The following is a 15,452-nucleotide window of genomic DNA, read 5'->3' as shown; positions in this document are numbered from 1 at the left end:
TATATGCGCGCCCAACCGCGGACAAACTTCACAAGAAGCCTACCACACCACGCGTCGTCCCACGAATTACAATTTACAATTCCCTGGCCACTTTGATGGTCGAACTGACGAGATTCGAAATGTCCACGAAAAAGCCTCGGAAAAATATCTCAACACTCGTAGAAACATTTCACGCATACATTACACGTGTTACACGAAACACGTTGGAATTTCGCTAAAGTTGTTCGTTCAGCGAATTATGGGGAAGAGTTGAAACCGATCGGAAAATTTGTATAGAAATTCAAAGATGTTTATCGCGAGTTAAAGTATCCGAGCGACGAATTATTCGTTAAGTTAGTAAGACAGAGTATTTAACGAGATCATCTTTGGTGATAATTATACGTTTAAAAGCGCCGTTCGTGCCGTGCAAGTCTCGTAACTCGCGTATACACTTTCAGATCGGTTGCACATTTTACCAGCACGATACTCGTACGATTTTAAAAAATTTTATACAACACACGCGATATGCTTGTAACGATTTCGTGTGATAAGCGATCGAGTATCTTTGTAAACCACTGTACAAGTAGACCACGGAGAAATTTGAGAGTGAAAAAATGCGCAAATTACACGTAACACGCCAAAGTATAACGTGAAAATCCGAAGGATAGTTCTCGATCTATTTAATATACGAAAGAAATCCGTGCTCAAGATCAGATAAACATATCACATGTCAACGCATTTAAGGAAAATTTAAGCCGAAGAAATGCACAGAATACACACAATACACGAGGGATAGTTCTCTATCTGTTTAATATTCGAAACGAACTCGTGCTCGTGATCTAGCGCTTTAGTTGCATTCGCAAAAATATGAATTTACATAAATACACATAGATGTCAATGCATTCGCAAGAAATCAAAGACAACGTAAATGCACGGAAAGCACGCGATATACGAAACTGCACAACCAGCTATCCAACGCATGCCGTATTCGTTATATCCAACGAATCGGACGAATCTTTCGTTGAAATCTGTCGCTTTAGTTACGTTCGTAAAGGCGTGACTACATAAACATCCGCGGTCCACTCGTAAGCACTGGAACAGACACAGCTATTACTGGGCGCGTTTGAAAATTCCATGGAACTCGAAAGAAGCCAAATTACACGGTAGTCCGACTGCCAGGCACTCGTAAGTCCCACTCGAGGCACTCGAAGGTCTTGCGGAGAGCAACGCGGCAAAACGGAAGCTAAGCTGAATTAAAGAAGCTGCGCGTAAAAATTCTTCGGCTCGACAACGTGAAAACGGGTTCGTTAACATATTCGTTTCGAGCGTGGCAAATGGGATCGGTGGACGAGCGCATCCGTTCCGCAGCGTAAATCGCGCGAAATATCGACTCGTCGAATCGTCGAACAGCGGCGAATCGTAAAAACACGCGGTACGCTAGCGAATGCCCTCGAAAGCAGCTGCACGCATCACAAGGAATTCCATAAATTCGCGCCGCGCTGTCGTACTTTTATCGATAGCGCGGATCTAAGTGGCGACGCGTAAAACGCTCGCATAATTGGACGAACGCGAATGTGCGAAATCGATGCCGGTAATTTAACCAGGACGATAAGTAGCGGCCTCTCAGCCACGGAATCTGGCCTCCTCGTGAAAAAAATGAAGACATCTTCCTGTGGAGGATGGGTATTTCGTCGGTGCTTGTAAGATATCGTTCCTCGAGAGCTTAACGCGTTGGCTATCACGAGCGTATCGCATGTATTTCGCCCTGGGAGCCCCCATAGATCGAGATATATCGCACCGTAACGTCTAATTTTCGCAAAATGTTCCGTTGTATTTTCCTCCGTTTTCTCTCTGACAATGTTATCCAAGCATCGTTCGTAATTTATCTTATTTTAAACATTGCTGAAAATTGAAGCATAGACAGTTTTTACATACTTGCTGTTGCTATTCCACGTACAGAAATCTTATTGTTCCTCGCGTATTCCATACCTCGCGTGGGTAAAGAGTCGAAGGTTTGAAAATTTTGGAAAGATATATCCGCGAGGCTGCAAACGCTAATAAGAAACAAGCAGTTAAATTCGATCGTGTCGTCTGCTGAATCTTGTTGCATCGTCGGTTGTTAAAAAAGATGTGTTCACATTGGAGAAATTTGTTAGAACACGAGACTTCTCGCGGAAGTATTCGAATGATTATTTCGTAGATATTTAAGCCTGCAGAGGATTACAGCGAGAGATACATACATATATTGCGCATTTGGCAAAGATTATGTAAATTTTTAACGCGTTAATAACGATCGAAATACGAAGATAATCCTCGAAGGATAAAAAATTGTTCGGTACACTGTATGGAAAAGTGCAGGGGTAAAAATATCCGAGGGAAGTACACGTGGAAAAGCAAGAAGCCAGAAACCAAAGCAACGGCCCCAACAAATCATTTCCCTGGCCGACGACAAATATCCAGCGTAATCCAATAAGGACGAGGTTTCCAACGACCCGTCGAAAAGCGTATGAAACTTTCCGTGCTCCGATAAATCAAACACGCTCCTCCCTCGTGGACGCTCACGCTCGTATATACAGAGGGTTGAAGTACACGAACACGAAAGTAAAAACGAAAATAGGAAGGAAAATAAAAAGGAGGATTAAAACACACGTCGAGTGGCAACGAGAAAGAAGCTTCGAGGGGGGGAAGAGTCGAAGGAAGAGAAGAAGAAGAAGAAGAAGAAGACGACGAAGGAGAAGAGGGAGGAGGGTTGCGGACAAGAGGAAGAGGATCCCAGAAACAGGCGTGCAGGCTGCGAAGGAACGGGACAAGGAGGAACGAGCCCGCATGTGACATTCGAGACACTCGTCCGGCCTTTCTTCCTCGAACGCCCTTCGAAAGCCGACGGAAGAAGCGAGAGAAGGATAGAAAAAGGGAGATTGAATCGTCTCCATCTCGGGCCAGCTGGTGCACACCTCTTCTTCCCTCTCGCTTAATCCCTTTCCAACGTTCGCTGTTCACAACGTCGACGACGACGACAACGACAACGACGAAGCACGGCTTTGGTCCTGTTCGTCCTTCGGCCCTAGCGTACCGTATTGTGGACTTTTCTCAAAGAGGACAAAAGGATTCGCTCGGCACGAATAGCACCGTGCCCATCCAGAGCACGTGTGCTGGCTGCTGGCCAGTTAGGGGAAAATGCTGGTCAAAGGGACGCCGAAAGAGACCAATTAAACGTCCACGCTAGAGAATACAAGAGTTCCAGAGGGTTTGATGAGATTTTAGTAAATAAGTCGGAGAAAGAGATTGGTAAAGAGGCTGATGGCTGCCTTTGTAGACACTCCACGTCCACGACAAGAGTGTTTTCGGCTTCTGTGGGAACTCGCGATCAAATATTTTTGTTAGGTCTTGCCTACCTTTTTTCTCCACTTAAGAATATTAGATAAACTAAACGTTTCCTCGGTTCGAGTGGACGATATCTCGGGGTTTGTCGTCGACTGAATTTTTCCTAAATTTCAAACTACATCGCAACGATTCTTCGTCGGACCGTTATCGTCGTCTTATTGTTATCATCGACGTATTTAAATCGAACTAGGGGACGAACGCGATCGAAAAATGGATTTTATTAGTCGGAAGGACACGTAGAAAGCAATATTTCTAGGTTCATCGTCGATTGAATTTTTCTTAATTTTATTAGTTCCACGTAGTAATGATTCTTCGTCAAACCGTTATCAAAATTTCATTAACATCATCGACGTATTTCGAGCAAGTTACAGGACGATCGTGACGCAGGTATTTCGCTCGAAAATGGATTTTACTCGCCGAAGGGACACGTAGAAAGAGCGATAATATTTCTAGATATAATCTTGATCATCAGGTGAATTTTTGTGCAATTTAATTCCACGTCGTAATGATTTTTCGTCGGAACGTTATCAGAATTCTATTGAAATTATCGACGTATTTAAATCAAAGTAAAGAACGATCGTGATCAAAGGATAAGGAATTAGCCAGTTATTCCGCTTGAAAGTAGATTTTTACTTAAACACGCGGAAAGAACGGATATACGGTAATGGTCTTTCCGTAGTCAGATTAACAGCTGCAATTACAGCTTGTTCTTCGTTCTCTGACTCTCTATCCCTCTGGGGGCAAGGATCTCGCAGTTGCTCTTTGATCTTCGTACTTATCGCGGTTACATCGTTGGTGCGCTGGTTTACGCGTTTCACGTAAACACTCCGAGTAGCCGACGAGGGATTGTTATGGGAAAAAGTGGCTACCAAGAGATTCCCTTCCCGAAACCGGAAGTACCTCCAGTATCCTTTCTCGATGTATCGACGATCAGGCGAATTAACTTTAACGAATAATAATAGTTTCACCAGGAATAATCGATCTTTCAAACGTTCAAAACAATATTCTATTCATTTTTTCCTATCTAAAGATTTTTCTAATGTTTCTACTGTCTTTTTTCTTTTTTTTTTTTTTTTTAACGTGGAAGATTCTACGCGGATCGACAATGGAGGTTTGAAAGGAAGCTTTTATGCGATTATAAAATAAATGGAGAAAAAGGAAAGGACTGGAAAAGACGGTAGAAACGCGGTAATTGGTCCGCTACGACGACGACCCATTAGGCATGTTTTTTCAGTCAGGGATAATATTTTGACGCGACGATCGTGCCACCCTATCCAAACAAGAATATTCGACGGTCAAGCGGCAGCAATAACATCTCATTTGCAAACAAGCGCTTTTCATGCTGGTCGGTTCGTCGTGTCGTTCCGCTTTCGAAAAATTTGACACCCTTTCCACGGTACCTGGAAACCAGAACGAAGAAAACCGAGTCTTCCTGAGAATCTTGAATAACCACGAAGGTCTATTTGGTCGAAGAGGAAAAATCTCGTAAGATTTCCCGATAAATTTTTATTTTTTCATTTTTTCATACTCGCCTTCGTCCCAAGGCAAACATAAATTTTACAAAATCTACGACGTTCCTCCCGAACCACGTTGTTTGTAAAAACGAAAAAAAGAAGAAAGAAACGTTGTAATTAGCGGAAAGAAACCCGAGCCATCTTTGAAACCTCGAACATCTCTTAGAGTACCGTTCCGTGTTTTCAAAATTCCATAACTTCTAATATCTGAGAAACACACATTTATCTACGGCATACAGAGGCATATTAAGAGCCTGTCGGAAAAAGCAGAGAAAATAAATTCCATCTAGCTAGGAAATAACTGTCTGTCGGAGCATTAGCGAGAACTTCAAACGTTCGTCTAGAAACCGCCCGAAAAGCAAACAATCAACGCAGATACGAATCTCAGCGTGCTCTAAAACTCTATAAGCTCTTCTCTTAATATGTGGAAGCATCTAATAGCTAAGGAGAGACTAATATTAGCCTCATATTTGTGGCTTATAAGTCCATAGGTATACTGTCTTCTCATTTACGAGTCTGCTAGATATTTATATCGTTTTATAGCCACGAGAAAATAAAATAAAATAAAGAAATTGTCGATTTAACAAAACTTTGCTATCACGAACATTACATTTCAAACGAATAAGCGTTCGATGTAACTTACGTCTATTGGGTTGTCCGGAAAGCGTCTTTCTTTCGCAAACGTGTTTTTTACAAAAGTGCACCTTCGTACAAACGTGAAACCGAGTCTGTGAAATGTCGCGGTGTTTATCTCAACAGAACAAAATAATATACAACAAACAACAACCTAGTATCAGTCATTCCCTCATCGCTCTGGTTCACCTAGAAGGAAAAACTAAGCCGATAAACTAAGATGCGCAAGTAATCGCGCAATTGTTCACGGAGGACGACACACAACAGCTCGGATTGTGTCGTTTAACTTTACACTAGGCATATCGTTTCTTATATCGTAACTCTACGTTTTATCATGCGATAGAAACTATCGATGATTTATAGGAACGCGTAAGGTATAAAAATATGAATACCCTGCGTATTAATACTTTGATTGGGTCGCTGGTAACCGGAGCAGTTCAACTTCTTACAATTGTAAAAATTGAATGAAAATTAACAGTCAGATAAATAGAAGATTCTTTGAAATAAAAAGTGCCCCGTTGAAAGTTAAACATTTTTAGTAGAACATCGATAAAAAAAATGAGAACAAATCTTGCATCTAACGGTGCACTGTGTTTGCATCCACATGTTTGAGGAGTAATCTACGAATATTCTTATAAACACAGCTTAGAAAATAATCGCAAATGCTGCTTTATAATCATATAATTGAAGTTCAAAGTATGCACATATCTTGCTATTATATATAGAACGAGCAAATACCGTTCACTAATATCTTCTACAAGTTTCAACGATATATTCTGCACGGTTTGCTTACTACGAAATAACGAATGCGAATGGTTTGTTGAAATAGACGAAGCCTCATTACAATATATCGCTATCAACTGTTAGCAAGGCGCCACGGTGGTTACCCGAGACCACCAATGAGATAAACGGTCCATTCGGGAAGAATGTTGTCTTACATCATCAATTTATTATTATTTTGCCACTATATGCTTTGAATAATAAAAATACTCCCGTGGCGCCCTGAGCGAAGCATGTGATTTCGTCGTGGTAGTCAAAGTGTTGATATAAATACTCTATAAATTTACAATATAAATCCAAGTGTCCTACATAATATGAATACTCTAAGATTATCGTAGTCATTTACGACTCCACGATACAATTCGAGGGCCAATATACAAATTTACAATATAAATGCAAGTGTCCTATATAATGTGAGTACTCTAAGATTATCGTAGTCATTTACGATTCCACGATACAATTCGAGGGCTAATATACAAATTTACAATGTAAATCCAAGTGTCCTATATAATGTGAGTACTCTATGATTATCGTAGTCATTTACGATTCCACGATACAATTCGAGGGCCAATATACAAATTTACAATATAAATGCAAGTGTCCTATATAATAGGAATACTCTAAGATTATCGTAGTCATTTACGTAGTCATTTCCACGATACAATTTGAGGGCCAATATACAAATTTACAATATAAATGCAAGTGTCCTATATAATGTGAGTACTCTAAGATTATCGTAGTCATTTACGATTCCACGATACAATTCGAGGGCTAATATACAAATTTACAATGTAAATCCAAGTGTCCTATATAATGTGAGTACTCTATGATTATCGTAGTCATTTACGATTCCACGATACAATTCGAGGGCCAATATACAAATTTACAATATAAATGCAAGTGTCCTATATAATAGGAATACTCTAAGATTATCGTAGTCATTTACGTAGTCATTTCCACGATACAATTTGAGGGCCAATATACAAATTTACAATATAAATGCAAGTGTCCTATATAATGTGAGTACTCTAAGATTATCGTAGTCATTTACGATTCCACGATACAATTCGAGGGCCAAATGTCGAACCACCTCTCGCAACGTAGATTTAACGTGACGTGGTTGGATTTCGAAGCTTATTGGATCAACAACCAATTCGATATGGAGAATATTATGGACCGTCGGTGGAACACCGGTATCGAGATCCCTTCGATTCGAAAAAGAGGAGGAAAAGATAATTTAGTTGCGCGTGGTCCGGCTAACTCGGACGTATCGGATAAACTTGTCCCAGCGGAGGGCGTCTAAGCACTCGTACCACGTGCACCCGCTTCGGACTGCCCATAGGAACAACCTGTTGTTGGGTCCGCTCGCCCTTTCGTGTTTCTACAAACCTTGCTTCGAGATATTCGAACTGTTCCACGAGAACAGGACCGGTCGATGGAATTAGGGAAGTCGTGAATTCGATAAACTTTCAACGAACGTGAGCGAAGTTCTTAACTGAATTATAGCTAGCATTTGATTATGATCAACCCAGGAACGACACGCTGCTTTCTTTCAACTATCGCGTGTATCTATAGAAAAGCCTGTACGTGCAGCCTCTTAGTCGTAGAGAGAATTCAATATTCCGTTCGTTTAGACAGATAGCGTAGACGAAAGTAAAAAAACAAAATAATTAACTAACATTTATTGGCATTTATATGTTTTTCTACGGACGCGAAGTTGCGACGCCATCCACGATTATTTTCCAATTATTTCGCAATATATCATAATTAAAATCGCTTTCTAAAATTCTACGTTCCACCGGGGTCATAAAAGACCAGTGTGACATTCTAACGTTAAGACTCCTACACCCAACGAACGTCGAAATATCATTCCGACTTCGCTTTCCCTCAAAATATCCCACTGTTTTTTACCCTAACAAACGCGCGATAAAAACACGATAAGAAATGTAAAAAGAAGTGGAAAGAAAACGTAATAATCTGAAATAGTACTCACTTCCGGCCGCTGTCGAGGAACCTGTCGAACTCGACGGACATTTTGCAGCAGAGGGCCCGCCTGTTGTGCGAGGACGAGCACTTGGTGTTGATCATGTGGCCGTCTGCAATCAAACAGGGACACCAAGCTTCAGTGAGGGATAGTGGGCGATGTAATTAATTAAGAGGTTAATAATCATCCTCGTCGGTACAGAGGCTTAATTAATTCGGCTCGATCCTCGTCGCTCGTTTCTCTTCTCCATCATCGGACGTGCTTTCGAGGGTACACCTCGATCATCGTGATACACGTCGTTCCACCTTCCAGCCATGGACGCTCCCACGATACGCGAGTATTTCAATTACGCCCCGCCAACAATACGCGACAATTAACCGTTCGAACCGCTCGCCGTAATTACACGGCCGCTTAATAATCGCGCAGAGGTCGGCGAAGAATAACTTGCAAGGATAAAATAAGAGAAAAAGGTCGCAGGTTTTAAGGCGGGTTTCATCCTGGACCTCGGGTGATTAATACATGGTAACGACAACGCTGATTCGATGATCGAACGCTTGCATAATAATCTGCTATCTGTTACTAGCTGCTCGTACTGTTGACAAATCGACGAGTTACCAGTTGCAGGCTTCTTTTACACGGCACTTTCGTGTTTACTTTCTTTTGCTTTTTTCTTTTTTTTTTTCTTTGTGTAGATTTATCACAGATAGGATAATTAGCTTGACTCGTAGCTTGTGCAATTTACGCGCGAAACGCGACGTTGTTGCTATCGCGAATTTATCAATACCGATATAACTTCCGATTTGCTACTTGTAAAACTTCGTTGTACTAATTAGACACGGCAATGTAATAATTACGCGCGGGAAATTTCCAGTTACCAAACGTATCTCGCTTATTTGTTTCTTTTATTTACTTAAACAAGTTTGCCTCTTTCTTTCCTTTGTATTATACGGTACTTACACGCGGTGACGCCAGGTGCATACGAGCATACAAACGTTTATAAGTATCGATGAATAAAATACGAGTGGAAAATATAGAAAATATAAGTAAATATAAATGGGCTGTATTTTGCATTGTATTATGTACATTGTGTCATATACGTAATTTTGGATATTCGTTCCAAATATCCAAAGATCCTTCCAATAGTACAAAATGGATCGTACGAAATTCAATAAAATAATATAAAAGAAGAAACACCATTGTGCGTTTATTATTTCCTTGTGGAACGAAAGAAACTTTTGGGCCAACCTAACAGATCATACTCCAATAGTATTCGTAAAAATATGAACTTCTACGTACGTACGCAATCTGTAACAGTAATGTTCGATGAACTTATGTCATTTTCGACAACCCTCGTAGGAAATAAAAAAAGTAAAAAGTATCCGAAAATATTTCCTCCTGGAAATGTCTTGGAAACAGAAGAATTCGGAGCAACGTGGCTTCACGTGTTCCCCTGCGGCGAAACTGACGCATCAGTTGGCCGCGTGGGTGGACGCAGCCAACAACAGGGAGGATAATACCGGGCACGGAAGGACTTAAGGAGGAGGGGATGAGCACGCGAGCCCTCGGGCACCGTCCGACATTTGACCTCACCACGCGCTCTGCACCGGTTTGCACCTCCACCACGGGCCCCTTTCTACCTGCCTCGCGTAATCCACCCTTGTTCCTTCGTCCGCCGAGATTACCGCCATATTCACGAACCGGTAGAATTGGATCAGTGGAGCAAAAAATTACATTCCTTTTCCCCCACCTTATTTCGTATTTCTGGTGAAAATTTTTCGTATTCGCGAAAATATAAAATACCTTACATGCGTTATGCGCGTAGCTTCGCATCTACTCTGCTCGTTGTTAATTTAGAAACGAAGCTCCACTGTATTCCCATAACTTTTTCTCGCTTCTTACGAGAGATTTACGATTGTAAAATTGACGAGAGAAATATCCTGCTTTTGTAGTCGTGTTCGATGGAAAAATTCCGTTTAGAAGTTGGAATTAGTTTTCGTTAGAAGTCAAGACTTTCGCGCGTGGCCGAGATGTCGGGTCGAACGAAGACGATCGATCGATCTGTCTCCTCGGAAACCGGTCGCAGAATCTGCTGCAAGGTGGAATCTGGTTCAGCCTGATCGACACGCGGCGCCGCTTCTCCTTCTTTGATCAACGCGTGATTATCTAACGACGAGATTGCAAGATCGATCGAAGAAGTTGTCATCGTACGTCACTCTTTACCCTTGAAACGTCCGTTTCAAATCGCAGCAAGAAAATATCCAGATTCTTTGAGTCCCGATAAATTTCTTCAACGAAGACGAAGAAGATTCGCGCATCGACTCGAATACGTTCCACGATCGACAGAATTCTTCAAAATTCCAAAATTATTTCTTCAAAAATTCGACTCGAGTACATCGACTCCAAAATTTGTCATCGTCTTTGGACGATGCTTGGATCTTCGGATCTCCGTGAAATTCTACGAAATTTCAAAACTACTCTTTGAAATATTTCCTCGACGGAGAAGACTCGAGTACATCGACTCCAAGATTACTTATCGTGCAAAGATTTTCCTGAAATTCTACGAAATTCCACCGCTACTCTTTAACGTATTTCCTCGAGAAGGAGATTCGAGTACATCGATTCCAAAATTTGTCCGAACATCTTCACCGAGTTCTTCGAAACTACAAAACGTCTGCGTAACGAATCTCCGCGAGAAGATTCCGAAGATCGACTCGGAAGTCTTTCGCGATCCCCGCTCGATTCTTCGAAATACCAATACAGAATCCTTTGATAAAGCTACTCGGAGAAGAATGGCAACTAAATTCCATTTCCATTGGATTCGATCGAATCCAGCAGGTGGTCGATCAACGCGATCCCTTTCCCCTTAAATCAGTCCGGGAGCGTCTCATGCCAGTCCAATTACGCCGGTTCGTCGGATTAATCCCGCGGCCTGCCAGATAACGATACACGCGTGTCGTCCACGATCCACAGCCATTAAAACATCGAACCCACGTTGAGTGGACAGTCGTTGCGAGGCGGTGTGTTTCGGTTGGCGACCATTAACCGGGGACGACGAGCGAACTTTTGAAATGATTGACGAGCACGGGTCCGCGAGCGAGCCAGCTCCTACACGCTCGTTCGTTCCGCGCCGGCAATTATCGCGTAAACGAGGCCAACCATTAAGCCCGGCCGTAATTATCCGTGCCTCGTATTACAACAGAAATAAACGCTCCTATTCGGTTCTTTTTTCTTTTTCTTTCTTCCTTCTTTTCTATTTATCCGCTCCCTCGTTTATCCTTTCTCCTCCGCTACGTCTCTTTTCTCTCTCTTTCTCTTTTTTTTTTTATACATATGATATAACGAAATAAAACTGTCTGACTACGTTTCGTACGATCCTTGATATATTAGGATACCAGGGTCGTACGAATAAAATTATAGTTTGGTTGGACAGAATGATGATAGGGATGATCGGCTAGGAGGAGATCGACAAAGTCGAGCTTCGAGTTTAATCGCTGCGAGAAGCTTTTCGAGCTTAATTACTTGCTTAATTAATGAAAGTCCCGAGAGGAATTGCGTGACGAGAAACGGTAGCTTCGTAGGTATTTTAATCTTTGTTATTTCGTAGAATCAGGAAGTTTGTGCCGCAATTTTAATCGACATGTAGTTATCCCACGCGTTACCGTTTCACGTTGTTCCAAAATGTACAGGGACGAGTATCTCGTTCCAAATTTTCTAATTGCTCCGAAGTTTCTATCGACGCTGTTCCCAAGCTAAGCTTCTTAATCAGTTAGCTGTTACGACCTCTTTGAAATGCGCGTAAAAAATGTTTGGCAAAAAGTAAGCGACGACGAGTATACTCGTCGGGCACGGAGTACGCGCGACTGTTACCATATAGAATTAAGTTACAACGAAATAACCGTTTTATTTTTGGATTTTATTACTGACCGGGCTCGTCCTAACGCAAAATAGTACCATTTCTTCGTGACGAGTATACGCGTCGAAAACAGTTGAATTAATTCACGCGCTCCAATGCAGCAAGTGCGCCACTGTGTGAAAATCTTTACCCTCGACTGTTCCCTTCGAGAAGACACTAATCACAGATTACTGTCAATTACGCAACACAAAATTACACGAGCTGCAAGTTTCCTACAACGTTTCGCCCTCGCATCGTACAAAGAAACAAATAAGAAAAGGAAAAATATGGCCAGCTACACCCAGTGTAAAAGACTAAACATACTTTTAGGAAATATTCCCATCTATTTTAGATTTTGAACTTCCACGACGACTAGGTATTAATTGCCCTTTGTCCAGCTTTTCTCGCGTCTGTCTCTAGGAAGTAAACTGCAACGTTCGCTAAACACGACCGAAACTCGAAAAATCACAAACGCGTGCCGTTTCTACCTATCGTCGCGCGAAGACCGAACTTTGGATACCACGTACGCGGTGTTTTTCGCCTGTGCATTTTACTGACTCGCAGACGTTTCCTCGAGTTCTCTACGTTTCAAAACGCAGTAATCAAATTCGAGAAACAGCAAGACGAAATAAGAGCGCCAAGTAAAATTTCAATGGAAAGAGTGGAGAGTAAACAAGTACAAAGTATACTCACTGGTCTGATTCTGAAAGTAGAGATCGTCCCGGTCGGTGAAGAACCAGGTCTGAAATCAGAAATAAAGAAAGGTTAAACGGAGAGTACTCGACGACTGGGTAACAGCTACTTCTACGCCGGTTTTGACTCTAACGATCGACGTGTCGGTCACGTACGCAGACGCCATTGTTTACCGCGGCTAACACGCGCCACGTACCGATCATAAATTTCGATTTCTTCCGTTGCTTCGAACTTGCATCGCTCCATCTACGTCCACCGAGCTCGATAAATCGCTCTCGCGAGTTTCACCCTCGATCGCCGCTGGGAAAATAAAGTTCTTCTTTTTCCTTATTTTCTCTCCCTCTTTTTTTATTTTTGCAGGGACAAACAACAAATTGAGATAGTTGTCAACAGACTTTTATCCGTATTTAATCGCCAGTAAATTATACACATTGGTACGTAGTAAATTACAGACCGTTCGTACGTCTGTAATTATGGAGAATAAAATATCGTTGAATCGAAACTATTCGAACACGCTGGAATAAATTTCGTAGAATTACAGAGATTGATGCGGTCACTATACAATGAATTGACATGCGTTTTCCATTAAAGAATTTTTTCTCAGATTATACATTGAAAATTCACGGTGTATCAAGTTTTTATTGCCCCGCAAGAAAGAACGATACGGAATTTAATATGCTTGAACCTAATTAATTAGCACGTAGATGATATAACAAATACAATGACGCGTCTTTCTTACTTTTTTCAGCCAGTCTATATCGTAAAGATATTAGAGAGAATTTTTAAGTTGTTCAAAGCCAATGTCTTTGCTATTTGTTGGAATTTAATCTCAAAGTTAAGATCAATAATCTGTGGAAGACACAATGTTTGTGTTAAAATAATATTCGGTGATATTTATTAAACAAAACTACAGAACCAAATGTATATAAGCGAGTGATATAATTAACAACGTATGGAGATTGTTGATTGTTGGCCAGTTACTCTCAGACTAGACTTAGGTAGTGACCCATGATCCCTTAAATATTTTGAAGCCCACTCTCTATACAGTAACGAGTATGATCTGTGTAAGTGTCCTGTTCAAATGCCTGTGTGGGTGTCTGCGTAAGAGTACTTGTGCCTATGCGTGAAATATCGTTGTATTCCAATACTATTCCAAACTTCCAAACTTTCAGAACGTCTAACAAAATTGTAGTACATAAAAAATATAACTTAGAAAACACGAAGCTGGCACCCCGCTGGGGGTAGCCACCCACATGCTATATTTATTTTATTTTATTTTTTTATTTACCAATGAGATATAACACTTTACCAAATGTCCTTCAGGACAAATTGTAAAAACCAAAATAAAATAAAAAAAAAAAATTGTAGTCTACTTATGGCTGTCTCTATTTCTTTTTCAAGTTGTACGGCATTTCGAAGATCCAAAAACCTGCCAATCTTCTCCGTGAGAGTAGAAATCCAAAGAGAAATTACAGCAAAACGAGATGTTCATTCTATCGTTAGATTTTCAGTCTATTAGCCCATCCACTAATTACTAATTAATCGATGTACGCTTTCCGACGATCGTCGATAATTTATCAAAAAATTCCACGGGCAGTGACGCTGCGAACGAACTGCAGAGAGAAAACACCTTAGGAATTAGGAGCTCTGGGTGGTTGGTCGGTCTCATCTGCATGAGAGTAGAGCGACGACGTTGAAGATTGGTGCAGTGCACGTGTTAAAGCAGTCGCCTATTTTTAGTTGGCGAGTTCCCTTCAGGAAGTGAGCGTCGACGGAACGAGGGGTAACGCTGCCGTACCAGACGTCACGAGCATTGTCTCGAGGATTTTCACGTGGCGGGATGCGCTTTCGAACCCGAGGAAACACGGATCCCTGCCACTTGTGCGCGGCAAAAGAGAAAGAACGTGGGAGAAACGCTCGTTCCGATGTAATAGACGTCGGAAACGAGTAGAAAGTAGCGAACTCGTATCAAAGTGGTCTCTAAGCGTCGGAAAGAAACGCGATAAACGAATTGGAGCAGATTTCTTGCGACGTTTTTTCAGCCACACTATAGACAGACTTTAGTCAATGTACGAAAGAAATTTTGAATCTTAGCCGAAAGTTCATCTTTATGTTCGTTTTATTCGTCAATTACAGTATAGTCTAACTGTAAGTATATTTCATCGTGGTTTTTGCAGAACTAATTCGAGAGACATGGACAGGAAATGAAATACTCTGGAAGATTGTTCGAGCTGTTTGAGAGAATTCGTTATTGAAAAAAGCGAACAGTTTTTGAAGGAAAGATTCGTAGAGTCGTAGATGGCGAGAAATCTAACTATATCTCAATGTTTGCGAATTTTCGCTGAAAATGATACACAGGGTGGCGTGATTAAGTGGAGTCACCTAGATATCTACCTTGTTTATCGTTGTATGAAAAGCTTCCCAGAACAAAGTTACGCTGCTTCGAGTAGCGCACGAAGAATTAAAAAAAACGCATAAATTTGTAAATATATAGAAATTTAGGGATCCATCTAAGAATGTAACAAGGATTCTGAAATACTCGTAAAAGAGAACGAACTTGAGAAAAGTGTAACTTTGTTACTGGGAAGCTTCT

At 41.3% G+C, this 15,452-nt stretch overlaps 1 protein-coding gene across 1 annotated transcript in view; it reads right to left on the bottom strand.

Annotated features, from left to right (window-relative positions):
- Positions 1-15,452, bottom strand: part of LOC132907199 (fringe glycosyltransferase) — a 122,759-nt gene that overhangs the window by 99,069 nt on the left and 8,238 nt on the right. The window contains exons 3-4 of the mRNA XM_060960055.1: positions 12,860-12,908; positions 8,284-8,386 (exon numbers count right to left, since the gene is read on the bottom strand). Coding sequence (XP_060816038.1) covers positions 8,284-8,386; positions 12,860-12,908 — 152 coding nt within the window. The remainder of the gene's footprint in view (positions 1-8,283; positions 8,387-12,859; positions 12,909-15,452) is intronic.

This window comes from Bombus pascuorum, chromosome 5 (assembly GCF_905332965.1).
Source record: "Bombus pascuorum chromosome 5, iyBomPasc1.1, whole genome shotgun sequence".
NCBI classification, from domain to species: domain Eukaryota; kingdom Metazoa; phylum Arthropoda; class Insecta; order Hymenoptera; family Apidae; genus Bombus; species Bombus pascuorum.
Note: the sequence above shows the minus strand (reverse complement) of the source record. Positions and strands in the feature narration are given on the sequence as shown.